Source organism: Planococcus citri, chromosome 2 (genome assembly GCF_950023065.1).
Source record: "Planococcus citri chromosome 2, ihPlaCitr1.1, whole genome shotgun sequence".
NCBI classification, from domain to species: domain Eukaryota; kingdom Metazoa; phylum Arthropoda; class Insecta; order Hemiptera; family Pseudococcidae; genus Planococcus; species Planococcus citri.
This window is the reverse complement of record NC_088678.1, coordinates 65,237,378-65,264,756: the sequence shown is the minus strand read 5'-3', so window position 1 is coordinate 65,264,756 and position 27,379 is coordinate 65,237,378. Positions and strand designations below refer to the sequence as shown.

The window sequence follows — 27,379 nt, the reverse complement described above, 5'->3', positions numbered from 1 at the left end:
AAAAGAAAAGCTAATAGGCCTGAACGATGACAGAGTTTTGAAAAGTAAAAAACGTTTATTTTTTATGTGAGGCGTACATTTTTCGATAAAATTTGCCAGATTTATCAAAATTTACCGGTTTTTTCGAAATTTGACAACTAGGGGGGGGGGGAATACACCCCCTTACTTTCGTTCCTGTGGGTTTGTAGAGACACTTCTGAATAGGACATTTTGTAGCTGGTTATTGGGAATTGAATGATGGTACCTTGATGCTCAGATTTTTATCTCAGGCTAAAATGTTTAACATAACCATCTGAGCTCTGAGGGAAAATCTGAGGAGGAGTGAACAATTCTTTACAAGAATTTGCCCACAAAATATATGAAGGGATGTGAGTATTAAGAAAATGCGGTCCTTTTGGATGCTCTATTTTCTTCAATGCACAAAGTAATGTTCAAAGATAGAATAACTAAAGGCAACATGAATGTTGAAATATGGTGATACTTTTGAGGCTTGGTGCTAACATCCTCACGCAGGCGAGCAGCCCGAGCGAAGCGAGGGCGCGAGCCGGGGGCCCCAGGGGGCAGAGCCCCCTAATACCTACTTATTTATTTTCTTTGAGGTTCAAAGCAATAAAATTTGCCCGCATAGGATCAACAAGGATCAACAAAATGTACATTTATAGGATCACAGCGCAGTAATACAATGAATTCTCAGCTCTTGCAACTCGCAGAAGAAGGAACATCGGTTAATTCGTCGATGCTTTTATTCGAAGATGAGTAATTAGCCCAATGTTGAAGTTCACCGGACCCGAATTTCAAACACAGCAAGGCTACAACGATGTATTGTATACTGAATATAATGAAACAGCTGCTCCACTGCAATTGACTCTAAATGAGAAGAAATCAGATAAAATGAATTCGAGCACACAAAGTCTCTGAAATAAAGAGGTAGGTACTCACTTCAGAAGTGACAATGAAGCCTACAATGATAGGAGTTAAAATACTAGACGTGGTATACCCAGATGTTGCTATAGAGTTCATGAAAGCAGCATATCTGGGAGCTAAATCCAACACTAGCACTCTGTAGCAATGCAGTAAGACATTTATGAAGGTCAATGGTGATGTACCTAGGAGGGATTAAGAAATTCAGAGCAGACACTTACTGGATTTCTAGAACCAACAAAGTGATGAAAAATGAGAAAAAGGATACGCAGACGATGCATACGGTAAAATTAGGCCATAAGCCAGCGGTCATGTACGTAGCTGCACCAACGAGTAAACCCAAACAAGCGTATAATTTATGAGCCTAAAAAATAAAGAACCAATCACATGGGAAGGTAAATTGTACAGAGCCGCATCGTGTGTTCATCTAAAGTATGTAAGGCCAACTTACATTAGTCAATGAAAGCAATTTGTTCGATCTTATGTAATCGAAAAGGTATCCCGTAAGAGGCATTGCGATAATCGAGCAAACGTGAGGAATGACCGATATATATCCTATACTTTTAATATCAATATTATTGGTGTCTGAAAAAAAATATCATTATTTTTTTTAATACTCGGTAAAATGTGACATTTTCGAATTTGCTTCGAATTTTATACGCCACAGGTACGTAATACGTATAAGTCGTACACACCTTTAATATACTGAGGTAAATACATCATGGTGAATGTGAATCCGACTCCAGTCATGAATTTGCACAGACAACCGATCCAAAAAGGCACACAGGTCAGTAGATCCTTCCACGGATACTCTAGTTTTATGTCATCCGGCATTTCACTATTGAGCTCCTTCTTGATATACACCTTTTCCGCCTCCGACATCCATTTGTCATCAGCAGGGTCATTTTTCACCACCAAGAACCATACACTGGACCAAATCAGGATAACGATACCTAGATTAGAATTTAGGTTAGATAAGCGTGAGTATGAATTGGGTTATTCCGTTAGACATCAATAAACTAATGATATTTCAAAAATTATTCTAAGCTTGAATCTTGAAAAGCCAAAATTCTTCAAGAGTCGGTTGATCGCAAACTTGGAATTTTTCACCCCTCCCCCCTCAAAAGTTGCCAAGTTGGGTGAGGTAATAATTCCCCATTTTTTGTGTTTACCCTATTTGCAAAAAAGCCCCCTCAAGTTGAAAAAATCTAATTTTTAAAAAAAAATCCGACTCATCAAAATTCTTTGTTTTTTTACTCAGAATTTTTCAAAGGGGAAATATTTTTTGCACGACGAAAAAGGGCGTCATCACGACAAGCATTTTTTTCGTTCATAAAAGATGAATGAACGACGAAAAATGATGAAGTTCCACGCCAGATGACGCCCGACAATAAAGTATTTATGAACGACTACGATTTAATAACGAGATGAGCAGTATTCACGACAAAATAATTTCATACACGACAGAACATTATCAGTTCAATTACAATTATATTTTGTACAAATTTTGACAAATAATCAACTGATGGTTTCTTTCAAAAAAATTTGAGTGAAATTGTAACTTAGTAGAAGAGAACTAAATTGGCCAAAACGAAGCGAGGGCTAAAGCTTAGGGAAAAAATGAGAATTTTGAATACAATGATAGTAAAAAATTTGAATTTTTGAAAACGGAAACTAAAAAATTGTTGGAATTTTTGTATTTTCCTAACTTTCTTGAATTTTTCATTATTTCCCAAGATTTTCCTGCTTTTGCGGAACCGAAGGGGGGTAAACTGTCTCCCCTTGGCCCCCTTTTGGTTCGCCTCTGAGGTCAAAAGAGGAAGAGGGGTCGCTCATCAAAGTCCACAAAACATTACTTCTATAAACAGCAATTTTTTACAGACCTACTTCGTTTTTTTGGTATCATTTTAATATTTTTTAAACGTTTATTCTGTCGGTGAAATGCCTGTTTTTGACGGAAAAATTTTGTCGTGCATTGCCTTATATAGGAGTTGAAAGTAATAAAATGTCGTGAATTTTTTAATTCGTCGTTTGATACATTATTTTGTCGTTGGAGTACCTTTTATGTCGCGGTAAGCTCTTTATTGTCGGGAATTTCCAATTTAGTCGTGGTAATGATTTTTCTGGCGTGAAAGTGCCTATGCTTGTCGTGCTGACACCCTTTTTTGTCGTGGTATTAAATCACACCCTTTTTCAAAACATCCTTTTTTAAAGAAGAAACTTTCCTCGGCCTTTCAAATCATATCATATTGACAGCTAGTGGAACCCCCTAAGTTGAAAAAATCAGAAAAAACGAGAATAGGTAAATCAGAATCAGGAACATTTTTTTGAATATGTGATTTCCTCATTACATATTTTGTTCCTCATAACCTCCTTTTCAAGTGAAAACCTCCGTTGGGCCCCCGACTGATGCTGGCTATCTTGTATGAAGCCCCATGTATGTACTCGGACATCTTTTGAAATTGTTGCATTTATGGGCAGAATCTTTCTAAATGAGCACAGTTTCAAGAAAAACCTTCCCATCTTAAAGCCCCTCAAAGTCGAAAAAAATAAACGAAAAAATGAAAAATTTGTATCGGTAAATTTTAAACATTTTGTCTGATACTTCGATTTTTTAATATTTTGTGAAATTGGGGGGGGGGCTCACTAGCATAAATGAAAAAAAAGTAAACCAATCAGAAGAACTCGAGAGGAAAATCGAATTTACTTGATCACATTTTGAACATTCAAGACCTAATAAAAGTTGAATGAGATCATTACCAGTGACATTAAACAACATAACCCATCCCCATTCATGAAGGATCCATCCGGACCCCACGAACGACACAATAGGTCCACCATAAACACCGATCACGCTGACGGAGATAATTTTAGCTCGTTCGTTAGGTGGAGCCCATCTCGACCACAACTGAGATACGCTGGAATAAGCGAACGACTGTAATATACACAAAAAACACAACAAATTCATCAAAACAAACATCTCAATGACCCTGAAAGAGCTTCCAAATATGTACCTCAAAAAGACCTGTAAGAGCATTCCCAAACACAAACAGGTAAAAGTTGATCCGAAGGCATAAAGGTAAAAGAAACGTAACGAAGGCAGTGGAGACGATTCCCAAAGTATACATCGTGCTGCCTCCGATTCTACCCGCCATCAGTCCGCCGATAGGTCCAAAAAAACGACCATATGCCAAAGAACTGATTACAGTCGATTTCTGAATAGAAGTCCAATTAAAATCAGCTTCCTACGAATAAGTAGGTACCTATCTCATTAAAACAAACCACAGTATCTACGTATCGATAATGACATTCAAAACGATGGCTTACTTTCACTATGATCGTACCATTCGGTGTAGAAATATTTCTAGGGGAAGTCATTGCCACCACAGCCATCCCTATATTGGTATGTAGTCCGAAAAATATCACATATCCGATAAAAACCATGATCACGATGAGGTACCGTTTCGGAAACATTGATAATTATATTATAGTATTTCTCAGGCTAAACGAGTGTTTTTCGGTAATTTTTCATTGTCAATACTGAAGGAAGTTCGACGAGGTAATGAAACGAACATGTCACGGATCAATGAAAAATTCACTGATAACGTGTTGAATATCACCAGTTTTGGTGGTGTATTTTTATTAGTCCTATTCAAGTAAAAACCTAACAACTTGAGATTATAACACATGAAATAATTTCGCTATCTCGTTTTTTTTATTGTTTCAACAAATACATTCGTAGGTAACTACATACCTACTTAAGTTGATACCAATTTCAAGTTCTGAGATGATAAAAAAAAAATGTAATGAAATTGTTTCCCCTCCCTTCGCCCCATCATATCCTTCATAATCAATTGACCACTTCCAGTAGTTACTAGGCCTAGACATTCCACAAGCAAGTAAATATTTCATTTTAAAAGCATAACCAGCAACGCTAAAAAAAAGTTCTTTAACTTGAAAAAAAAAAAACGAGTATTTATTATCGTTTGGTTTAAAGTGATATTTATCCACGAAGGATCAACAAAATGCACATTTAGGAGGAACACAGCAATAAAACGATACATTCTCAGCTAGTGCCAAATTCGCTGATAACCTTTCATGTTATCATAAGCTTCGACGATTTTATTTATTTAGCCCATGTCAGTTAGATGATAATTCGCGAGAACCAGTTTCATAATCATAACATTGTCAGGTGAAAAGTTCATCTGTAATTCGGAATACTTATTATATAACATAAAATTTCTTTGTAGTTTTTTTATTGCTAAAACAAATACTATCACGCTCGGTAGGATCAATTTTAAGCTCTGCTACGAGTATAATGATAAAGATGCAAAAATTACATTTTATAGAGCTCAGATAAATTTTAAGATGGCATAAATGAAAATAGGTAACTAGAAACTGAAATTGTTTCCTCTCTCCTTCCCCATACCCCTCAAAATCAATTGAATACGTACCTCTACCTACCTAGTGAATAGGCAGTCCACAAACAAGCAAACATTTCATTTTAAAAGACTAACTAGCAACGATGAAAAAATAAAGGTCTTTAACATTAAAAAAAAAAAACGAGTATTTATTATCTTTTGGTTTAAAGCTATAAAATATGTCCACGAAGGATCAACAAAAATGCACATTTAGGATCACAGCCGAAGTAAAACAATGCATTCTCAGCTATTGCTACTCTCAGACGAAGGAACATCGGTCAATTCGTCGATGCTTTTATTAGATGAGTAATTAGCCCAATGTTGAAGTTCACCGGACCCGAATTTCAAACACAGCAAGGCCACAACGATGTACTGTATACTGAATATAATGAAACAACTGCTCCACTCCAATTGGCTCTAAATAAGAAGAAATCAGATCAATGAAAACTTTCCCAAGCATTCGAGCCTTTGCGAAATTTCTGAAATAAACTGCAGGTAAGTACTTACTTCAGAAGTGACAATGAAGCCTACAATGATAGGTGTTAAAATACTAGACGAGGTGTACCCAGAGGTCGCCATAGAGTTCATGAAAGCAGCATACCTGGGAGCTAAATCCAACACCAGCACTCTGCAGCAATAGAATAACACATTTATCAAAGTCAATGGTGGTGTAGGAGGGATTAAGAAATTTAGAACAGACACTTACTGAACTTCTAGAACCAAAAACGTGATGAAAAATGAGAATAAGGATATGCAAACGATGCATACAGTAAAATTAGGCCATAAGCCGGCGGTCATGTACGTAGCTGCACCAGCGAGTAAACCAATACAAGCGTATAATTTATGAACCTAACGAGAAAACAATCAAGCAAGTACGTATAAATTGTATGTACATGTCTACATCATAATTTCTCAGTTTTGATCTGAAAAGGACTTACATTAGTCAACGAAAGCAATTGGTTCGATCTTATGTAATCGAAAAGGTATCCCGTAAGAGGCATTGCAATAATCGAGCACACTTGAGGAATGACTGAAATATATCCTATACTTCTAATGTCGATATCGTTAGTGTCTGAAAAAAAAATGATTGTTTTTTTAAATACATGAATAGTAAAATGAGACATTTTCGAATCTGCTTTAGGTATACCAACACATGTACACCAACACACCTTTGATATACTGAGGCAAATACACCATGGTGAATGTGAATCCGACTCCAATAATGAATTTGCACAGGCAACCAATCCAAAAAGGCACACATGTCAGTAGATCCTTCCACGGATACTCTAGCTTTACGTCATCGAGCATTTCATTATTGTTGAGTTCTTTCTTGATGTACACTTTTTCCGCCTCAGACATCCATTTATCATCAGCAGGATCATTTTTCACCACCAAGAACCATACGCCGGACCAAATCAGGATAACGATGCCTAAATATTACAACTTGAATGAGATAAGCGTAAACACGAATTGGGTCATTCCATAAAATATCATTCGATTTTTTTAAATGCTCGAAATTTTTTTCACCAGTTCCTTTCCTCAACGAAGTAAAATCTCAGAATTTGACCCCAAAAAGCTCATTATGAAAGTTACAGGAAAAATCAAATAAAAATTTATCGAGCACTTACTACAAGTGTCTTTCAAATGTGAATTATTCAATCTATTTGAAAAAATATACATAAAGGCCTGCCGTAGGGGTGCCTAAAGTGGGGGGCTCTAAAAAAGATCTGAAGTTATGAATATAGAGGGAGCTTAATTAAACTTTTTCACCTAAATAATTGAATGAATGCCTCAAATTGTTATGTTTGGCGCAAATCGCAGGTTTTCAGTTTTCTAGGGGTTCCCAAATTATCGAAATTTTGATAAAATTGAAAAACTGGAATTTTGAGAACCAGCGAAAAATTTTATTGATTTCAAAATTTGGTAAGATGGGGGTCTTTCAGATACTAATAAACTGTAAAAGGCTTTTTAGCGAGGTTCAAAGGGGTAGGTTCTAAATGGTGGTTCTAAAATTTTTCAAAAATCAACCCTCCCTAATTTCTGCCCCCCCCCCTGGTCAAAAATAGGAAAATCACCTCGCATAACGGTTAATCGAGTTCAAACAGATAATTTACGCTAAAAAAATTAAAAATAATACTCAGTGGTTCCTAAAATTATTTTTTTATTCGAAGCTTTGGGAACTCCTGGAGCCCCAAAAATGGTCATTTCGGGTTCACTAATCGCGGATTCGTATTTGTGACATTTATTACAACATTTCAAGAGTGGTCGGTTCGATAACTGCCTGCTGCCAAAAAATGGCTTTGTTGCTCAAGGAAGAAATACCTATTCGTTTTTTTTTATCAAGAAAATTATAAAACATTTCAAATTTTTCACAGCAATTTTGCAGCATATTTAACCATAATCTTTAAAAATTATTTTCTCGAAAATATCAGAAAACATCATCGCAGTTTTTTGATACGTTGTTCTGCATAAAATGGGCTATTTTTGAGAATTTTTCCATATCATCAAAAAAGGCAACACTGATTTTGGCACCATGAGTGAATAGAATAACTCCTTGGAATGTGAAATAAAATGAAAAAAAAAGTTAAAACCACAAAATTGATTAAAACCACTGGAACAAGAATTTGAAATTTTCATTGCCATTTTAATTGGAAATTTTAAAAAAAACATTACCTAGGTAAAAATGCATCAAAATCAATACGTTGTTCTGCATAAAATGGGCTATTTTTGAGAATTTTTCCATATCATCAAAAAAGGCAACACTGATTTTGGCACCATGAGTGAATAGAATAACTCCTTGGAATGTGAAATAAAATGAAAAAAAAAAAAGTTAAAACCACAAAATTGATTAAAACCACTGGAACAAGAATTTGAAATTTTCATTGCCATTTTAATTGGAAATTTAAAAAAAAAAAACATTACCTAGGTAAAAATGCATCAAAATCAAACAAAATTACCAAAAACTGATAACACTTTAACGAAATTTGTACAAATTTGTCAGAAAACTGAGAAAATAACGTTGAAACGTATTATTGAAAATGACATACAAAATGCTTTTAACATTAAAACCACTAAAAATAATCAAAAACTGATTAAATTTGGTCAAGTTCAGCATAAACTATATCATTCAAATCATTAAAAATTACCAACACTCCGACAGTTGATGAAACTTCGTGAAAATCTACAAAAAAAAAACGTTAAAACGTCGTTGAAAAATGAGTTGACACTTAAATTGATAAAAATAACCAGAAACTGGTGACGTTTCTGGGAAATTTGGCAACATTCAGTGAAAATATTGCATTTCATGTATCTTTATTTTCTTCGTTTAACTGATCAGTTGCGTAGTATTATCAATGATCACATATGAACCGAAGTTTACCCTACATGCTGAACGGAGAATGGTAGTACAAACTTCAGATTTGGAAATAATGGGGTACGAGTAAAAAACACACGTAAGATAAATAAGTTGCCTATCTTGAAAATTGAAGGTGCAAAATACATAATCAAAATCCAAGAGTTAAAATCCAATTTTGACCATGGGAGTCGGAAGTACTTTGAAACATGAACAAAATGATCTATTTATGACTTTTAGAAGAATTTGCAAATTGAAGAGGCTACAAATGATTTTCAATTTCAAAAAATTGCGTTGAAAAGAATAAATGCGGAAATTAATAAGTGCATTATTACTTCAAAAAATAAATTCACTTTCAGTTTTTATCACCTTTTTCGCACATTTCAATTATCATAAAAAATACCTTTGACAATACGAAACTATTAATGAAAATAATTTTAAATCAATACATAAGAGTGAGACGCGTTTCGGACCAGTGTTCGTGACAGACACCGTTAAAAACCAGTGTTTGTGGCAGACACTGTCAAAAACCAGTGTTTGAAACAGACACTGTTGAAAACCAGTGTTTGTGACAGACACCGTTAAAAACCAGTGTTTGTGACAAACACTATAAAAAAACGGTGTTTGTGACAGACACTGTTTAAAACCAGTGTTTGTGACAGACACAGTAAAAAACCAGTGTTCGAAACAGACACTGTTGAAAACCAATGTTTGTGACAGACCCTGTTTAGAACCATTGTTTGTGACAGACACTGTCAAAAACCAGTGTTTGAAACAGACACTGTCAAAAACCAGTGTTTGAAACAGACACTGTTTGAAACCAGTGTAGACAATGTTTAAAACCAGTGTTTGTGACAGCCATACTGTTAAAAACCAGTGTTTGAAACAGACACGGTTCAAAACCAGTCTTTGTGACAGACACTGTTTAAAACCAGTGTTTGTGACAGACACTGTTTAAAACCAGTGTTTGTGACAGACACTGTAAAAACCCAGTGTTTGTGACAGACATTGTTAAAAACCAGTGTTTGAAACAGACACGGTTCAAAAGCAGTGTTTGTGACAGACACTGTTTAAAAACAGTGTTTGTGACAGACACTGTTCAAAACCAGTGTTTGTGACAGACAATGTTTAAAACCAGTGTTTGTGACAGACACTGTAAAAAACCAGTGTTTGTGACAGACACTGTTAAAAACCAGTGTTTGTGACAGACACTGTTTAAAACCAGTGTTTGTGACAGACACTGTCAAAAACCAGTGTTTGAAACAGACACTGTTCAAAACCAGTGTTTGTGACAGACACTGTTTAAAACTGGTGTTTGTGACAGGCACTGTTCAAAACCAGTGTTTGTGACAGACCTTGTTTAAAACCAGTGTTTGTGACAGACGCTGTTTGAAACCAGTGTAGACAATGTTTAAAACCAGTGTTTGTGATAGGCACTGTTCAAAAGCAGACACTGTCTCACGCTTATGCATTAATTTAAAATCATTTTCATTAAACGTTTCGTATTGTAAAAGGTGTTTTTTATGATAATTATAGACAGTGTATATAATGATAATCAAAAAATAAACAAATTTTATTATGATCATTTTTCATCTTACTCTAAAACTTGGAAAGTTTTTAAAGCTCAACAATTTTTAATTTAATAAAAGTTTAATTGAACTTGCAATTTTCGAGCTTCAAAAACTTTTTAAATTATGGAGCAAGAATAAAAATGATCATTACAAAATTTGTTTATTTTTTGACGTAGTATTCCATTTCCGCATCTATTTTTGTCATCAAAATGTTTTCTAAATTAAAAATCATTTGTAGCCCCTTCTCAATTTGCTACTTGAACAAAAAGTCATGATGAGACATTTTATTCATTTTTCAAAGTGCTACCGATCACCATGGTTAAAATTGAATTTTGGCTCTTGGATTTTGGAAACGTATTTTGCCCCTTCAATACAACTTGTTCACCTTACGATTTCTTTACTTTACTCGTACCCGGTCACATCCAAATCTGAAGTTTGTACCACCACTCTTCGGACACCTTGTACATATTTCTCAAAATTGAAATCGAAAGTTGAATATTGATTGATCAGAAAATTCAATTTTCAGAAGATCGATTTTCGAGAGGGAGAAAAAGGGCAATTCTGGTCAATTTTTGCCAAACAAAAACGAAGATCAAACGAAACATACGTACGTACTTGCAAAACAAATTGATATTATTTTCCAACATTCTCGATTTTTATGACATATGTAGAAAAACGAAAATTAATCGATTTTTGGAGTTTGATTGTTTGATATTCGATCATGGTCGATTTTTGATTCGGAGATGATTTCATTCAGAATTTGGAAATTGAGAAAATTAAAACTCCATAAATACATGGATTTTAATTTTTTCGATCAATACCCAACTTTGAATAATAGGTACTAGGGTGGCAATGAAAAGCATGGGTAAATTTTTTTTTTCGATTTCGAAATAGCTCACCCCCCAAAAATGTTCATTTGGGTACTAAACAAAAATTCCCAAAGTTTCATCCCGATAGCTTAATATTAACACGAGGCGCATGAGCCCCAAAGTTGCAAACACAGCACTTTTCACCAGGAGCCCGTAACTCGTACTACAGGTCCACGGCGCGTCGTGGTAAACGACTCGTGCCGCGCTAAATATCTGAAGAAGTCATATAGCCAAGAAATTGAACCTTTCCCATGTTGTATTCAGTTTATTGTTCCGCCTGGGTATTATTTCTGTATTTACACATCGAATCCAAAGTTTACTAGTCAATTTTAACCAATCAGTGAAAAGCTGATTGTTATTAACACGTAAAGTTCAAAGTTCATTAGTCATTTTTATCCAATCATAGAGATGCTGTACTTTTTATTTTACATCAGAGTTCCAAGTTCACTCAAGGGTTGAAAACTTATACTAAATACACCTTCTGCTTGAATTTTCAATCATTTATATTTGTTGGTTTGAACAGATTCAATGTTTGAATCGTAAATTTGAATTTTGTGGTGAATGTGAGCTCGATTACGTTACACTGGGCAATGGCAAATTTGTGTTTGGTTTGAAAGTAGGCGTAATCGATAGTTTAGACCCTAAAACAAAAAACTGAGTGACTTTTTTGAACTTGAGTCGTTTTTGCAGTCAGAGGAGATGGCCTTTACGAACATGACCGTTTTTGCGTTTCTGCAAGAATTCACAGTGACATCCGTATTGTTTTGCGAAAAAAGCTGAGGTCACTTTTGGATTATATGAATTATTTCGGGCAAATAATTTCTCCGAATTTTGATTTTTCAAGTTTCAAGTGCATGTAGAAGATTTTTGTTTGTAGTATTTTGAATTTAAAAAAAAAAGGCTCCAGTGCAGTAGATAATCAACCTTCGATAAAAGGCATATTTTTTGACTTGCACTAATATGTAGAATAATTATGATTTTACAGCACATATAAGTGATTTCATCTCACCCCAGGGGACTGGAGCCTCAAAACTATGATTTTAGGAGTAAATGGGTGATTTTGTGCGTTTTGAACCGAGTGATTGCCAACATTGTTTGCAGGTGAACGTTCTGGAGATGAGAGTTGTGGATTTTTTTTTCAATTTCAGAGCACCGAATTGACTTTGAACGTAACTTTACAAGCTGAAAATGGTTTTGAAAAGGGTATATTTGAGGTGAATTTTTCGTGTTTCAAACATTAAGAAGAAAAATTAGTCATATGCACTTGAAACTGTGAGAATCAAAAATCGGAGAAATTAGTTTACTTAAAAAAGTTTGTAGAATCCGAAAATGACTTCAGTTTTTTTCAAAAATCAATACGGATGTCCCTATGAATTCTAGAAGCAGGGCAGAAACGGCCATTTTTGCAACTTCGACCATCTCTCCTGACTGCAAAAACGACTCAAATTTGAAAAACTCACTCAGTTTTTTGATTTAGGATCCAAACTATCGATTATGCCTATTTTCAAACCAAACACAACCCAGTGTAATGTAATTGAGAGCACATTCACCACAAAATTCAAATTTACGATTCAAACATTGAATCTGTTCAAACCAACAAGTATAAATGTTTGAAAATTCAAGAAGAAGATGTATTTATAAGCTTTCAACCCTTGAGTGTACTTGGAACTCTAATGTAAAGAATCAAGTACAGTATCGCCATGATTGAATAAAAATGACTAATGAACTTTGAACTTTACGTGTTAATAACAATCAGCTTTTCACTGATTGGTTAAAATTGACTAGTAAACTTTGGATTCGATGTGTAAATACAGAAATAATACCCAGGCGGAACAATAAACTGAATACAACATGGGAAAGGTTCAATTTCTTGGCTATATGACTTCTTCAGATATTTAGCGCGGCACGAGTCGTTTACCACGACGCGCCGTGGACCTGTAGTACGAGTTACGGGCTCCTGGTGAAAAGTGCTGTGTTTGCAACTTTGGGGCTCATGCGCCTCGTGTTAATATTAAGCTATCGGGATGAAACTTTGGGAATTTTTGTTTAGTACCCAAATGAACATTTTTGGGGGGTGAGCTATTTCAAAATCGAAAAAAAAAATTTCATTGCCACCCTAATAGGTACCTACTGTATAAGAAGGAATATTTATAGGACCGCACTATGGCCTAGGGCCACAAAATTATAGCCTTTTAAAAATCTTTATCAGAGGTTGAGGAGAGTGGCCACAATAGAGTGGTTCTTATTTAAACCATAAAATCAGAAAGGAACCGATGAAAAAAGCATAAACAAGTTCGAAAAACTCGAAAGGAAAATTGTATCTAATCATATTTTAGCACTCACTCACGCCTTAATATAGATTAGACGAGATCTTACCAGTGACATAAAACAACATCTCCCATCCCCATTCATGAAGGATCCATCCGGACCCCACGAACGACGCAATAGGTCCGCCATAAATACCGATCACGCTGACGGAGATGATTTTAGCTCGTTCGTTAGGTGGAGCCCATCTCGACCACAACTGAGATACGCTGGCATAAGCGAACGACTGTAATATACACAAAAAAAATCATCAAAACAAACAGCTCAATGACCCCCAGAAAGAGCTTCCGAAATATACCTCAAAAAGACCTGTAAGAGCGTTCCCAAACACAAACAGGTAAAAGTTGATCCGCAGGCACAAAGGTAACAGAAACGTAACCAAGGCAGTGGAGACGATTCCCAAAGTATACATCGTGCTGCCTCCGATTCTACCCGCCATTAGGCCTCCAATAGGTCCAAAAAAACGACCATACGCCAAAGAACTGATCACAGTCGATTTCTGAATAGACGTCCAATTAAAATCTGGTTCCTACGAATACGTCATCGTCATTAAACCCAGCCACAATCTACTTATCGATAACTTATGTTTAAAACAATAGCTTACTTTCACTATGATCGTACCATTCGGTGTAGAAATTTTTCTCGAAGATGTCATCGCCACCACAGCCATCCCTATATTGGTATGTAGTCCGAAAAATATCACATATCCGATAAAAACCATGATCACGATGAGGTACCGTTTCGGAAACCTCGACAATGTAAATTTCACAGGCATAGTTGAGTATTAATTAATTATTCGGTATAATTCACATCGTCGTTTAAGAAGCTCGACGCGGTAACTGAGCTAACTTGTTAGGTTGGTTGTTATGCATGTCATAGTCCAGTGCCAAATTCGCTGATAACCTTTCAGTTATCATCAGCTTGGTCGATATATTTGTATTTATCCTATTTAGTTAGATGATGGTAATTCCCGAGAACCAGTTTCAAAATTATAGGGCTGTCACGTGAAATAATACATCATAGGTAAAACATACCTACAATATTTCTTGGCAAATTTTTTTTATTGCTGAAACAAATATGTATACGTAGGTGTAGGTATAACGTTCAATAGGAGATCAATTTTAAGCTCTGTTATAATGTTAGAGATGCAATAAAAGTTTCATTTCATCGAGCTGAATTTGAATTAAAAAGGACGAAAATATTTCAATGAATGACCGAATTGAACAAAATGTGTAGACGTAAGTATTTGAATCTGACATTTAAAGAAAGAAGAATAAATTTCAAATTTAAAAGATACAAAAATAAATAAAAAACTAATCCATGATGTGAAAAAATTTAATACGTAAATCGTCATAAATTAGTATGAATTTTTACGAGATTCAGTTCTATACTTTGCATACCTACTTACCTATTTCATTTACCTTCATCTTTCACAACTCACAAGGGTACCCTCTCGAGGTGTTCACCTCCGATTTTAAAAATACCCGATTCTGGGACAATCCCACTGATTTCACCGTTTCCACGAATGTTTTCGAGTCCGTAATTTCCAAAGTACATAATATTCCCCAAACAACCGAATAAATTCTCACCAAAAAACCCTCAATAAACCCAATTTCCAAAAAAATTTCTTGCAAGTTTAGTATCAAAACAATACTTCTTGGCGATTTTGCCCAAAAAAACGAAACTTATTTGCAATCTCAATATTTTATTATAAACATTTAATGTACTTGTACCTACTCTTAGAAGCAGATTTTTTTCGCGATATATTGATGCCAACAAAAAGTAACCTTCAGACTTTTTACCCAGCAAATTATGACCAGAAAAAACAGCTCTTTTTGGTATTAAATTCAGGAAACAAAACTAGACCTTTTAGCAATTCTGACCCAAAAACAGGTGTTTTCGACATTTTTGACAGAAAATGGGTCTTCTTTACAGTTATGACAAAAAAGTAGGACGGACTTTTCGATATTCTGGCAAAAATGTACCGAATATTTGTTGAAAATTTTAACCAAAAAAAAATACAGATTTTTGTACCAAAAAATAGATCCTTCTGAAAATTTTGACCGAAAAAACAGGTCTTTTCTGCAATTTTGGAAAAAAAACAAGGCTTGTTTTGATTTAAAAAAACAACAATAATTTTGATAATTTTGACAAAAAACCGAAAGCAATTTCGACAAAAATTCAAAATAGTTTGAAAATGAATTGAAAAGGGAATTTTGACCCCCTTCCCCCCAAAAAAAAACTATTTTCTGTAATTTTGAAAAAAAATAATAATTTTTTTTTACTTTTGTTCATTTTAGATTATGAGGTTTGAGAAATTGATCAGTCGAAAAAATGGCAATTTGAGGAATTTACAACCAAAAAAAAGCATTAAAAGGGGGGGGGGGGGTCACAGAACCGAAATTCGTGGAAAGAACATTGGTTCGAAACTTCCATAACCGAAATTTCTGCTGCCCAAATTGATTTTTCGATTTTTGGAGACTTTTTGAAAATTCAAAATTCTACATTTTCGGTGATTTATACTTCCTTTTTTTTCAGAAATTCGTACGTAAAAGTAAAAAGGATGGAAATCAGTTCTAAACTCTAGTTGTGGCTTATTCTCAACTTATTAAACGAGTTTATCGCAAATTGGTCTGATTTCCAGATGGACATCTTGAAAGCAAAAAACTTCAAAAAATCAGAAATTTTCTATTCATGAGGAATTTTTTGAAATTCGCACAAATGATCTCTACCTGGTCTGAAATCAATCATCCAAATCCAAATTTCACTACTTCGAACCATTCCGCAGCCTCGAGCTCAATTTTTAATTTCTCCAGAATTTTAACATTTCTCCAGCGGGCGTGAAAATCAATTTGGGCAGCTCAAAATGGAGTTGTGGCTTGCTCTCAACTTATTTAACGAGTTTACCCTCATTTAGGCCCATTTTCAGGCGGACACCTCCAGTGTGGGTTTTTTTAAGAAAAATATATCAATAGATATAAATAATAAGAAAAAATTTCAAAAATGTTCTGTTCGAAGGGAAATTTTTGAAATAATATGGACGAATGGTATTATTTTTTTTTTTTTTTTTATAAAAAAAAAGGGTTTATTTTGAATAATATTTACATCTTATAATTACTTATCCCTGCGGTGAGGGGGCGGGGCCTAAGCCCCGCCCCTTCCGCAGAGATAATACCAGTACAATCTTAAGTTTAAGGGGAGGGTGATGTATATTCTAATACTAAATTACAAACTTAATACTAAAATTTAGCTATAAAGACTATGTACAACTTAAACTAAGCCAAGATTAGGAGTGTTTCAATTTTGCTTAAAACTAGGAGGGGAAGGGGACGGTTCGGCCACCCAGTGGTCCTGGAGCCGCAGTGAGTGGGGGGCCCCAGTTTTGGTTGGGACTGCTGACCCACCCCCCCAGCACCAGGCCAAAGGCCCGGAGCTCCTAGGCAGTATCCCAGAATCGCTCCCACCACTTCGGGGTTGAGGGAGTGGTCACCCTAGGATGTAGCCCATTCCCCCCTTCCGCGGATTTGGAGCGACCCCCGACCCGTCTCCCATTTTGGGGTAGGCCTAGGAGGTCTCCGGGCACCACTGTACCCTTAACTACCTCAGAAAGAGATCTCCTAGAGTAGGATTGTCCAAAAGGATATTATTTCTGATGTGTGAAAGTGGGAACACTCGGTCCTACCTTACATAGTGGATAACGTTGGAGTAGTTTTGAATGCTGAGAATGGACACATACCATAGGTTTCTTCCATCCTTCAGCTTAGGGTAGTGCTACAATAATATACATACATTGTACTATATAGATTAAATTAAATTAAATAAGATATATTTGGGGAGAATATTTACTTTATTACATTGTTATATAATCTATTTACAAGTGCTATCAATTCGTTTTAGAGCGGGTGTTAGGGGAGGTCCAGTTACATACCTTGATATTGATAGGTATCTCCCTGAACTCTCTTACGATGATTGGCCGTACCTGGCCCCAGTCAAGCTGGTCCAGCCCACATCCAATCCGTGGGATAGCGAGTTTTTTTATTTTTCTTCTGGTACATTCCCTGGCAAGATTTTGGATGCCAAGGGAGAAGTCCTTATATGTTGGTTTGTCGTAGTAATGGATTTTTGTGACGACACAGAATATTATATAATGTCCCTGGCTCACTGTTCCTTCGACTTTCCGCTTTAGAGTTGCCACTTCCCCCACATTGTGTGGTTGGGTCAGTAGCATCTCTCTGCCTCCAAAGTGGCGGACAAAGTCCCTCGCTATCCCAGCGGACATTCTGAGGTCTTGGCTGACACAGTGTGCCAGTGCAAAGGAGGGTCCCTGAAGAAATATGTCTTCATTGGCTTCCTCCAGCGTGAGTAGGCCGTTGGACTCAACTGCTGTTAAAGCCATATTTCCCAAGCTTCTTCTCCTCATTGCTTCTGCAGCAGAGGCGATGAGTCTGGTCTCGACATCACGAGGTGTTGGTTCGTGCATGTCAAGATATTGTTCGTATGGGAGAAGATCCCCCACACTAGCAGCACTGACTGGGGCGTAGAAGCGCTCTTGGATTCCACGAAGCACCAGGTATTGCATAGCAGGTATGTAGACATGGTCACTGAATATCAGGGAGTATGGATGATCCAGGCCTCCTTGAGTGAGCAACTGTCTCTGGGCTGTTGAGATTATCCTCCTGGGTTCAGCCTCCTTTGAGGCCTCTTCCCAGTGCTGGTATGCCACAGAAGTGGAGAGCTCAGTGCTACTCTTTCTGGGAGTTGGGGGGAAGGTGGTCCTTAGGAATATTATTCGTCGGTTTACATCCTCCAAGATGTGTCGGTTTACATATGGTCCCATTGGTGTGTAGTTTGATGGAGGTTTTTTGATGCCCAGCTTCCCACCAATGGAGAAAGTTGAATGATCTTGTTTTGGTGTTTCCTCAGCTACAGAGCCTGGAGTCACCCCTCCATGCATGAACTGTATTCTGTTTTTGTGACTCTCAAAGGCGTCTGCTACCTGCTTAGCTTTCAGCGATGTTTTGTTCAAGTTGATTGGTGGATACACCTTGCTGATAGGTACCTGGATCAGATTTGGAGAGCACTGGACCTCAAAGCTACTTGTGTAGTCCATTCTATGTTGGTGAGCTGTTGGTGTGAGGGTTAACGGTGAGAAGTTGCAGGGTTGAAAGCCTGGGCTGTTCCAACCATTGTACACTGGTATTGATGTGCTGTGCCCCTCAACTGGACTGGAGTGTACAACAGGAATATTATATCTCCCTGTTCCCAGTGTTGTGCTAATGTTGTGTGCAGGGGGGCTTTTACAGTTTCGGATGACACGGCCATGTTGGGCAGTAGTTGTTGATGTTGTTGTAGTTGTGTTGGCAGGAGAATACAGTACATTGTGCTCAGGGTGTGGCATTGCTGTAGTATGTTGGAAAAGGGAGTTGGATACCATGATTCTCTTCCTAGGGGATGAGGTTGGTGAAGAAAGTGGGCCAAGTATGTGGTCTGTTTGCTGCAGGATTGGGTTGATAGGTTGCACCATTGGACTGAATTTGGGTAGGTTAATTGCTGTGAAGTTTCTCCTTGCAGCTAGCCATTCGTTTTCGAACCCTGGTGAATGATGCTGGTCACCTCCTTGTGAGGCCTCCGAACTAATACAGGATTCAGTTGAATGTTGTGTGACTGGGCTGCTGCAGACCTCTTGGTTCCTCTTGAGTAGCTCGCTAGCTATCAGCACTGTTCTAGGCACAAGCTTCAGTGCTGATGGTGAGTAGGTAGGTAAGCTTGTTACTCCGTTGTTTTTGTTGGTGGTTTCTGGTACTTGTGTTAGTTGTGTTTGGAGTATAGAGACTGGTGATGGTGACTGCAGGTGCATTGGTATTGGTGTGCTGGTGATACTGGTAGTAGGAGGTAGTTCTTGGAGACTATATAGTGTGGTTAAAGGTGATGGATCATCCACATCTGACGTTCCCTCAGTATCTGTGGTAGATTTGTCAGCTATAACTTTAATGGAGTCCCGGATGTGAAAGAGTTCTTTGATGAGTTGATTCAGATTTTGTAAGTTGGTGGGAGTGACATCAAGCATTTCTACTGGGTACCGTTCCCTGATCTCAGCAATTTGGGTATTTGTACATTCAGTGATGAGGTGTTGTGGACTTTGTAGATTACCGCATACACAGAGGTTACTCCTTATTATCTTGAATCTCTTCAAGTAATCGGCGAAGAAACCATGGCCTGTGAGGGCCTGGGTTAGGAAGAAGCTTGGTTTGAGATGTGTGCAGCTACCTTCCATTCTCTCAGCTATATCAGGAATCCATTCATAAGTGACTCTTCCAGTTGTAGCCAGATCCCAGCGGCTCTGCCACATCTGGTATGCCATTGAGGTGAGTTCATTATCCAGCTGACGCCTTGAGAATGATCTGTTTTGCATTATGTAGGCATTCTTGGTCCTATTGGAATCTTTGTGCAGTAAGGTAATGGGTCCTGTGTCTAGGTTTGGAGCTTGAGTGCGATACCCTATGTCAGCAGCTCTTCTAAGGGCCATTTTTGCTATTGCCAGGTCAAGTGGGAGCATCCCAGCAATAACAGAGGCTGCAGTATCAGACACTGTCCGATAAGCTGAGATAATCTTCAGGTTTGTTGCTCTCTGAGTTTTACGGATTTTTTCTAGAACGCATGTGTACTTCAGGGCTGGCAGCGTGATTGCTGACCCATAATACCAGAGTGAGTTGATCAGCCCCTGCGCCATGATTTTCCTTGCTTCATAACCATAGCCATAGGTGCGTCCAAACAATCTATTTATAATGTTGAGTGACAGTTGAGATTTCTTGTGTATGTTAGTGAAGTGTGGTATAAAGGTGAGTTTTTGATCAATTATCACTCCAAGGTATTTGATTTCCCTAGAGGTAGTGACTAGCTGACCATTTACTGTTATTATGGGCTCAGTGTGGTGCTTCCTAGTACATACCATCACCTGGGTTTTTGCAGCATTTAGGCTTAAACCAAGCTTACTCAGCATAATAGTGAGTTGGGTGATGGCAGTTCTGGCATTCTGTTCCAGGGTATTGATGTTTTTGGCTCCAAATACAAAAAGCAAGTCGTCAGCAAAGCCAATTGACCTGCAGCCCCGAAACATGAATTTGAGTACTACATTGTAGATGATGATCCATAAAAGGGGGCCCAGGTTAGACCCCTGGGGGCACCCCTTAGTTACCTTGGCCTTGAATGTTTTACCATTATACTGGTACTGCACTGTTCTGTCTTTTAGATATTCAACCAGCATCCAGATTAGTATTGGATGGATACCATGATCAATAAGTGCATCAATTATCACTTGATGAGGTATGGAATCAAAGGCCTTGGCAACATCAAAGCTTATAGTCATAGCTATGTCTCCATTAGCCTGAATAGATTCAATTTCAGTTATTAGTTTTGCCAGGGCGTGGTCTGTTGAGAGCCCAGGCTGAAATCCATATTGGTTAGGAGCAATGAGGTCATTACTAGATAGGTATTTAAAAATTCTTTTGTATATTAGTTTCTCTAGTATTTTTGATGTGGTTTTCAGCAAGCATATAGGCCTATATCCTGCAGGATCATCTGGGTCCTTACCAGGTTTTTGGAGGACAACTAGTTTAGCCACCCTCCAAGCAGTCGGAAAATATGCCCTTTTCAGACAGGAGGTGAACAGATTGGTGACCTGTTCTTTATTATGGAGAAAAATGATTTTCATTACTTTGTTGTCAACATTGTCCACTCCAGGGGCCTTACCATCTTTCAAATTGCGGATGATTTCCTCAATTTCATCAGCAGTAGGCTCTTCAAGATCATGTTGTAGTGGGTATCCAAGCATTTTATGGATATCCCTGTTTGTATTAATGTGTTGGTACAGGTTAGCAGTATTTACGGGGTGCCCATCTTGGGGAAAGAGGTGGTGGAGGAGGAAGTTCACATTTTCATTGTCAGTTTTTGCATTAGAGTTGCGAAGTAGTGGTATTGTTCTACTGTTGTTACTTGTTGCCATTTTTAGTACCTTGTAGGGTTTACCCCATGCCTGGTTGGTTGTTATGAATGTTCGCCAAGCTCTGCGCTTGGCTCCTGCTATTTCGTAGGTATATTTGCGCTCTATAGCTCTATATTCTTCATAGCATAGCTCATACTGGATTGACTCAGGTGGGATGGAGCGGAGGCATTTAGCAAGGTCATTTTTGGATTGCTTAATTTTCTCAAGGTCACTATTCCACCAAGGAAGAGGAGAGTCCTTTGAGGAGATTTTTGCCATATCTTTCAGATTACTAACCAGCTCTTCAAAGTATTGAATAAACTGGTCTATTTCTTCCCTACCACAATCTGGATCCAAACTTGGTAGGGGATTGGCTAGGATTGCCTCCTCTATCATATCGTAGTCGTAGATGTATTTTTCTTCTCCCACACAGTAGGTAGGTTGTATAGTAACTTCAAAGGTGATGAGCTGGTGATCTCTAGGAGCTGTAGGTACTACTTTCCAGTCTCTCACCCTACTTATCATGTAGTCTGAGACTATTGTGTAGTCCAGTATTGATTTATACTCCCTTCTAACAAAGGTTGGTGTATCGTCATTTAATATGGTGAGGTTAGAGGATATGATAAAATCATCAAATAATTCATCTCTCTCTCTTATAGCATGGTGCCTATAGAAATAAAGTAGAGACGAGTAGGTATTAAAATCACCCATCATAATAAGTTTATCATTTTGCTTTCTCAGCACAATGGTTTTCAGTACCTGTGTTATTCTCTTAATGGGCTTATTTGGCGAGGCGTATACAGAGACATACGTCACACCAGCTATTTCAATTTCAACGATGCCGCCGACACTATGGAATGTCTGTGTCAGCGGAATGTTTTTTTTAACAAGCATACATGCACTGCCACTACATATGCTTCGATAGTTGTCTGATAAGATAGGAATTTTATTATTACATGTGTATGGCTCAGACATTGCGATCACGTCAATATTTTCATCTTTAATTACATCAGCTATTGTGGAGAGATATTTCTGGTTGTTACCTATATTTATCTGAGCTATTTTTGTGTTTGAGTTTTTCTTTTGATAGGCCATTCTACTCATATTGGATGGTTTTAGAAACTGCGTTGAGATGATTAATTAGGGAGGTACAATTTTTACTGTGAGTATCATGCTTGGTGTCCAAGGGGGTAGCTGAGGGATTTTTTTGATTCACTCGAGTGCAGTTTAAGCAGGTTCCAGCTTCCTTAGTTGCTACAGGAAGCCTGCAATATTTTTTAAGATGGCCATACTGATGGCATTGAGTGCATTTGATTAGAGGTATGTTATTAGCAACTGGACACACCGCCCAACTGTCTCCCCCTATCAATATCTTCCCATGGGTACTCACTAAGAGCTGCCATGCCGCGGGGGTTACCACAGCAGTTGCAAAAATTCCAGAGTTTGGATCGTCATGCCTATACCTCATAACTTTGGTGTACTGAGGGTTGCAGCCAGTACTATTTACTATTGCTTGCTCAATTTCTTGAGCTGTGCATAATTTTGGTAGGCGGTGGATAACTATTTCTGGATTTCTTTTTTCCTTTTTCAAGATAGGAGTGAGATTTTGCTGCAGCTTTTGCTGTACATTTTTGAGTTTTGACTGGTCCTGACATGCAATAAGTACTCCACCTCCAGGCAGGGGCTTTGCAAAAGTTACCCCATCAGTGTAGGGGTTGATAGCAGTTTTTACTAGCTGGAATCCATCTTGGCCTGTGATTTTGGGCTTTAGGACCATAGTATTATTGTTGAGTTTGATGGGAGCTTTGGGTACCAGTTCTGGGTTTTGCTGCTTGAGCTGATGCATTTGTACTGGTTTTTTAATTACAGCTGCATAGGTAGTAGGCCTATTCGGAGGTATTAGTGGAGTATGTGAGAAGGTTAGCTGGGGTAGCTGGTTTTGTGCAGAGCTGCTTGGAGGCTGTGTGCGGCTGCCTGCAGCCTTTTTGGCGAGCTTGGCCGCAGCCTCCTTAATCTGAGTTTTCACGGAGTTCGCAAAATTAACGCTATTTTCTTTAAGTTTTGTGAAATTGTCCTTCATACCTGTTTTTATGCTGGTTTTCAGGTTGTTGGACTGGTCCAGCAGTTCAAGGCAGGAGTTGATGAGATCGTTGGTCTCTTTTAGGTAGTTGTCAATGAAGGAGGGGGGTGGGGTCCCTTTTTTCTTCCGATTTCTTCCTTTTTTGCCCTCATTTGACGAGTTGTTGGTGACGTTATTATCCGTAGATTCGACGTCAGTGTTGGCCATTTTTTAAGTAGGTCATCAGCGTTATACACACACGAAACGCGATATGCTCGTCAGTATAGGCGTGTCCGAACCGTTATGAGCCAAAAATCCCGTAATTTTGGTCCGATTTTTTTAGCAAGAGTGTGTCAAAACCAGAGAGAATCACAACCCGCACCCGGGGGCGCGAAAAAAAACGACGGAAAATCCGATTTTCCCGGAAAAATTCGCACTTTTTCCGAGACTCGACTGCGTACGTGTTGTCTATTCGAACGATACTTTAGGTATGAGGACGAATGGTATTGTCTTGTCTAAAACCAGCCACCTGAATCCGAATTTCACCATTTCGAGTTATTCTGGAGCCTCCATTGCGATTTTCGATTTCCCATAATTTTGATTTCCATGCTTTCAGGAGACATTTTCAAATTCTGGAGAGATCTAAAATCAAGCTAGGGCCTGGCCTCCAGAAAGACTGTAAATAGCAAATTATGATTCAAGGGATTCGATATACCTACCTACTACTTTCAAGACTAATTTTCATCATTTTTACAAAATACCTAAGTGAGTAGGTATCTACACAATTGTTTTATTTATTTATTTATTTATTTATTTTGATTTCAAAGCAAAAATTCTGAATTTTTAAATAGCTGCCAAAAATTGAAAAATCAATTTGTAATCGCGATCCCGTTTAAATCGAAGGCGGGCTCCTCAAGAGGTTCCCTCGTCAGATTTACTCCAGTTTCAGTTCAGGATGGTGCAGAATGAATCAATTACAATCCTTATTTCTCGATCTTGCAAAAAATGTTGCACCAGCTGAATACCAAACCCAACTTGGCAACTTCTTCAACACACTTGTCACATAAGTTGCATAACTTACGTGACAAATCAAAATTATGCAACTTGTTTAACATTAGTGCTGATCAAGTTGCATAATCACCCACCATAGTCTTAAGAACGTGCTGCTCATTCAATATTTAAATTTATGGACAAATTGATTGTGGAAGTTTTCCATTTGTTTTAGCATCTTGGCATTTCTCACGTTCAGCCGAATAATTCGCCCAAAATTGTAACTCGACAGATGCGAATTTCGCATACAATAGGCCAATCACAGCGAACAAAGCACTGAATATGATGAAACAAAAGCTCCATTGCAACTGGCTCTGAAATTGGTACAATAAAAGAATGGGTAATCCTGTATAGGTACATTTTCTTCACGTTTATTAGACGCAAGAGTGAAAAGCCCGAATTCATCGACAGAAAAAGATACTTACATGAGAGGTGACCACAAATCCAACCCCAACTGGAGTCAAAATACTGGAAATTGTGAAGGAAGAGTTGGTAATAGAATTCATGAACGCGGCGTACCTGGGAGCTAAGTCAAGGACCAAGATTCTACAAGAATTACAGGAAATAAATCATATTATGTTCTTAAAATGTCTAACGACAAAAATCAAATGGTAATATGTACTTATGATTCAACTTACTGAATACCCAATATGGTACAAGTGCTGAAAAACTGGAATAAGGATAGACAGATTATGCAGGCGATAAAGTTGGGCCATAATCCAGTAACTGAGAAAGCCAATGTGCCAGAAAACAGACCAAGACAAGCGTACAACTTATGAGCCTGAGAAATAATGCCCAATTAATAGATACCCACTAAATTATGAAACTGTACTTTCATTTTTTGGATGCCTGCCCATAAAAAATTCTGATTCACTTACATTGGTCAGAGATAAAGTTTTATTCGACCTAACTCGATCAAATATGTATCCTCCTAACGGCATAGATATCACCGAGCATATTTGAGGGATCAGTGAAAAATATCCAATTTCTTTGATATCTATATCATTGGTATCTGGAAATATAATCCCACAATGCACAATGGTTCACAAAACAAAAATACCTTCATGACATACCTTTGATATACTGAGGTAAATACATCATTGTAAAAGTATACCCAGCACCAATGGAAAACTTGCACAAACATCCCATCCACAAAGGAACACAGGTGAGCATATCTTTCCAAGGGTATACCAAACTTTTGGTCTTCGAATCATCGTTAATTTTATCTTTAATGTAGTTACGTTCCTCCTGAGACATTCGTAGGTCTTCTGAAGGATCATTTTTCACCACCAAGAACCATATCCAGAACCATACCAAAGTAGCTAATCCTACGAGAAAGATGATGGATTGAATGAAATTCATTAAGTATGGATATTGTGAGTGACCAATTGACCATTGACCATCATCAGTACAATAAGGATGGTGAGTCTCACCACTGGCATAGAATAGAACTGCCCAGCCCCATTCTTGAAGTATCCAACCAGATAGTAGGAAAGATACAATGGATCCTCCGTAGATACCGATTACACTGAAAGAAATACATTTGGCTCGTTCATCAGGAGGAGCCCAACGAGACCACAGCTGTGATACACTAGCATAAGCACAGGCCTAAAAGGGATACATGATCATTAACATCGTCGTCGTCGTCGTCGTCGTCATTATTTTATACAATGATAATTTACCTCGAAACCACCAGCCAATGCGCTGCCCAAGACAAACAGGTAGAAATTCACGTACAAACAAAGTGGCATACAAAATGTTACAACTGCAGCTCCAAAAACACCCAACGAGTACAATGTGCTACCGCCTATTTTACCAGCAAATACTGCTCCAAGAGGACCAAAAAACCGTCCATATGCAAACGAGCTGATCACTAAAGCTTTTTGAACTGAAGTCCATTCGTATTCTGGTTTCTGTACAAGATTTAAAAAATAAATACATACCTAAACTAAGAATCATAATTAGGAAGGTCAGCGATGCGAACCGAAACAAAATTTGGTTAAAAGGTTACCGGTTTCTGAAGGATACCGAGAAAAAGATTGCATTCAATGGTTACAGGTTAGGTTAATTACCCAAAATTAAAAATTTGGGTTCCTGGTTATGCGTTCCAAAAAAAATATCTCTTGACCATAATTAACGGACATTTTTAAAGGTTACAGGTTAACGGTTAGCGAAATGAAAATTTCTAATTCGGGTTCCCGTTAAGGGTTCCAATTCCAATTTTTTAAATTTTGGTTAACGGTTATTGGATAAAAATTATTTCCCCCAACATTTTTGGGTTAATTCCAATTACGGTTCAGATTGAAAATTCCAGTTCACATTCCCAACGAAAGTCGAGGAAAATGTTAAAGATTTCAGTATGTACCAAGCATGTGAGGTACATTGGGTGATCATCTCTATCAATCTATCATCTCGAATGAGTGACAGAACAGAGTCCAAGTTAAGCTGGACATTCAGGAGTAAAAAAAACAAACTTTGAGCATTTGAAGGATTTCAATGGATATTGAAAGTAAAATACCAACCCTTTTTAATACTCTAGAAAAAAATTTGAAAATTCCACTCACCATCACAATAGTTCCATTCTGAAGAGTGATTTTCTTATTCGACGTCATATCTACGACAGCCATTCCGATATTCGTATGCAAATAGTAAAAATTCACGTATCCGATGAACACCATCGTCACAATCACGTATCTTTTGGGAATCTTGCATGGTATCAGCTTTTGCATTTTGGCTGCTTTTCAATAAGTAATGCACGTCCACCTACGATGGAAAAAAGAAAAAAATTGTTACAAATTAGACACAACCTATAAGTTCTCATTAGCTCCTG

The 27,379-nt window shown here is 37.5% G+C and overlaps 3 protein-coding genes across 5 annotated transcripts in view; all 3 read right to left on the bottom strand.

Annotated features, from left to right (window-relative positions):
- Nucleotides 1-389: 389 nt before the first annotated feature.
- LOC135837075 (vesicular glutamate transporter 3-like) lies at nucleotides 390-4,495 on the bottom strand. The gene is made up of 8 exons (XM_065352226.1): nucleotides 4,249-4,495; nucleotides 3,936-4,166; nucleotides 3,682-3,856; nucleotides 1,617-1,874; nucleotides 1,373-1,506; nucleotides 1,143-1,285; nucleotides 940-1,060; nucleotides 390-867 (listed from the first exon to the last, which is right to left on the bottom strand). The coding sequence occupies exons 1-8, from the start codon at nucleotides 4,393-4,395 to the stop codon at nucleotides 691-693; spliced, it is 1,386 nt and encodes a 461-aa protein (XP_065208298.1). The 5' UTR covers nucleotides 4,396-4,495; the 3' UTR covers nucleotides 390-690.
- A 968-nt stretch (nucleotides 4,496-5,463) lies between these two features.
- LOC135837069 (vesicular glutamate transporter 3-like) lies at nucleotides 5,464-14,513 on the bottom strand. 2 transcript variants are annotated; one of them, XM_065352220.1, is made up of 8 exons: nucleotides 14,064-14,513; nucleotides 13,758-13,988; nucleotides 13,511-13,685; nucleotides 6,512-6,772; nucleotides 6,281-6,414; nucleotides 6,049-6,191; nucleotides 5,850-5,970; nucleotides 5,464-5,759 (listed from the first exon to the last, which is right to left on the bottom strand). In XM_065352220.1, the coding sequence occupies exons 1-8, from the start codon at nucleotides 14,232-14,234 to the stop codon at nucleotides 5,586-5,588; spliced, it is 1,410 nt and encodes a 469-aa protein (XP_065208292.1). In that variant the 5' UTR covers nucleotides 14,235-14,513; the 3' UTR covers nucleotides 5,464-5,585. The 2 variants fall into 2 exon arrangements, with proteins under 2 accessions (XP_065208292.1, XP_065208293.1); XM_065352221.1 differs by having other exon boundaries at nucleotides 14,081-14,216.
- A 9,770-nt stretch (nucleotides 14,514-24,283) lies between these two features.
- The window catches only part of LOC135837071 (vesicular glutamate transporter 3-like), a 63,774-nt gene continuing 60,678 nt past the window's right edge, over nucleotides 24,284-27,379 (bottom strand). For both annotated transcript variants that reach the window (XM_065352224.1, XM_065352223.1), the window contains exons 2-9: nucleotides 27,114-27,312; nucleotides 26,232-26,462; nucleotides 25,983-26,157; nucleotides 25,623-25,877; nucleotides 25,428-25,561; nucleotides 25,188-25,330; nucleotides 24,975-25,095; nucleotides 24,284-24,863 (exon numbers count right to left, since the gene is read on the bottom strand). In XM_065352224.1, the coding sequence (XP_065208296.1) occupies nucleotides 24,684-24,863; nucleotides 24,975-25,095; nucleotides 25,188-25,330; nucleotides 25,428-25,561; nucleotides 25,623-25,877; nucleotides 25,983-26,157; nucleotides 26,232-26,462; nucleotides 27,114-27,278 (1,404 nt within the window). In that variant the 5' untranslated portion in view covers nucleotides 27,279-27,312 and the 3' untranslated portion in view covers nucleotides 24,284-24,683. The remainder of the gene's footprint in view (nucleotides 24,864-24,974; nucleotides 25,096-25,187; nucleotides 25,331-25,427; nucleotides 25,562-25,622; nucleotides 25,878-25,982; nucleotides 26,158-26,231; nucleotides 26,463-27,113; nucleotides 27,313-27,379) is intronic.

Bases quoted from the DNA above. Each gene is read 5' to 3' on its own strand.
- LOC135837069 (XM_065352220.1), bottom strand. From the start codon at position 14,234: ATGCCTGTGAAATTTACATTGTCGAGGTTTCCGAAACGGTACCTCATC. The intron at 6,773-13,510 runs GTAAGATCTCGT...TGTAATATTTAG, and splicing joins GATGTTGTTTTATGTCACTG to GCATCGTTATCCTGATTTGG. The intron at 6,415-6,511 runs GTGTGTTGGTGT...TTTTTTTTTCAG, and splicing joins TTTGCCTCAGTATATCAAAG to ACACTAACGATATCGACATT.
- LOC135837075 (XM_065352226.1), bottom strand. From the start codon at position 4,395: ATGTTTCCGAAACGGTACCTCATCGTGATCATGGTTTTTATCGGATAT. The intron at 1,875-3,681 runs GTAATGATCTCA...ATTCTAATCTAG, and splicing joins TATGTTGTTTAATGTCACTG to GTATCGTTATCCTGATTTGG. The intron at 1,286-1,372 runs GTAAGTTGGCCT...TTTATTTTTTAG, and splicing joins AATTGCTTTCATTGACTAAT to GCTCATAAATTATACGCTTG.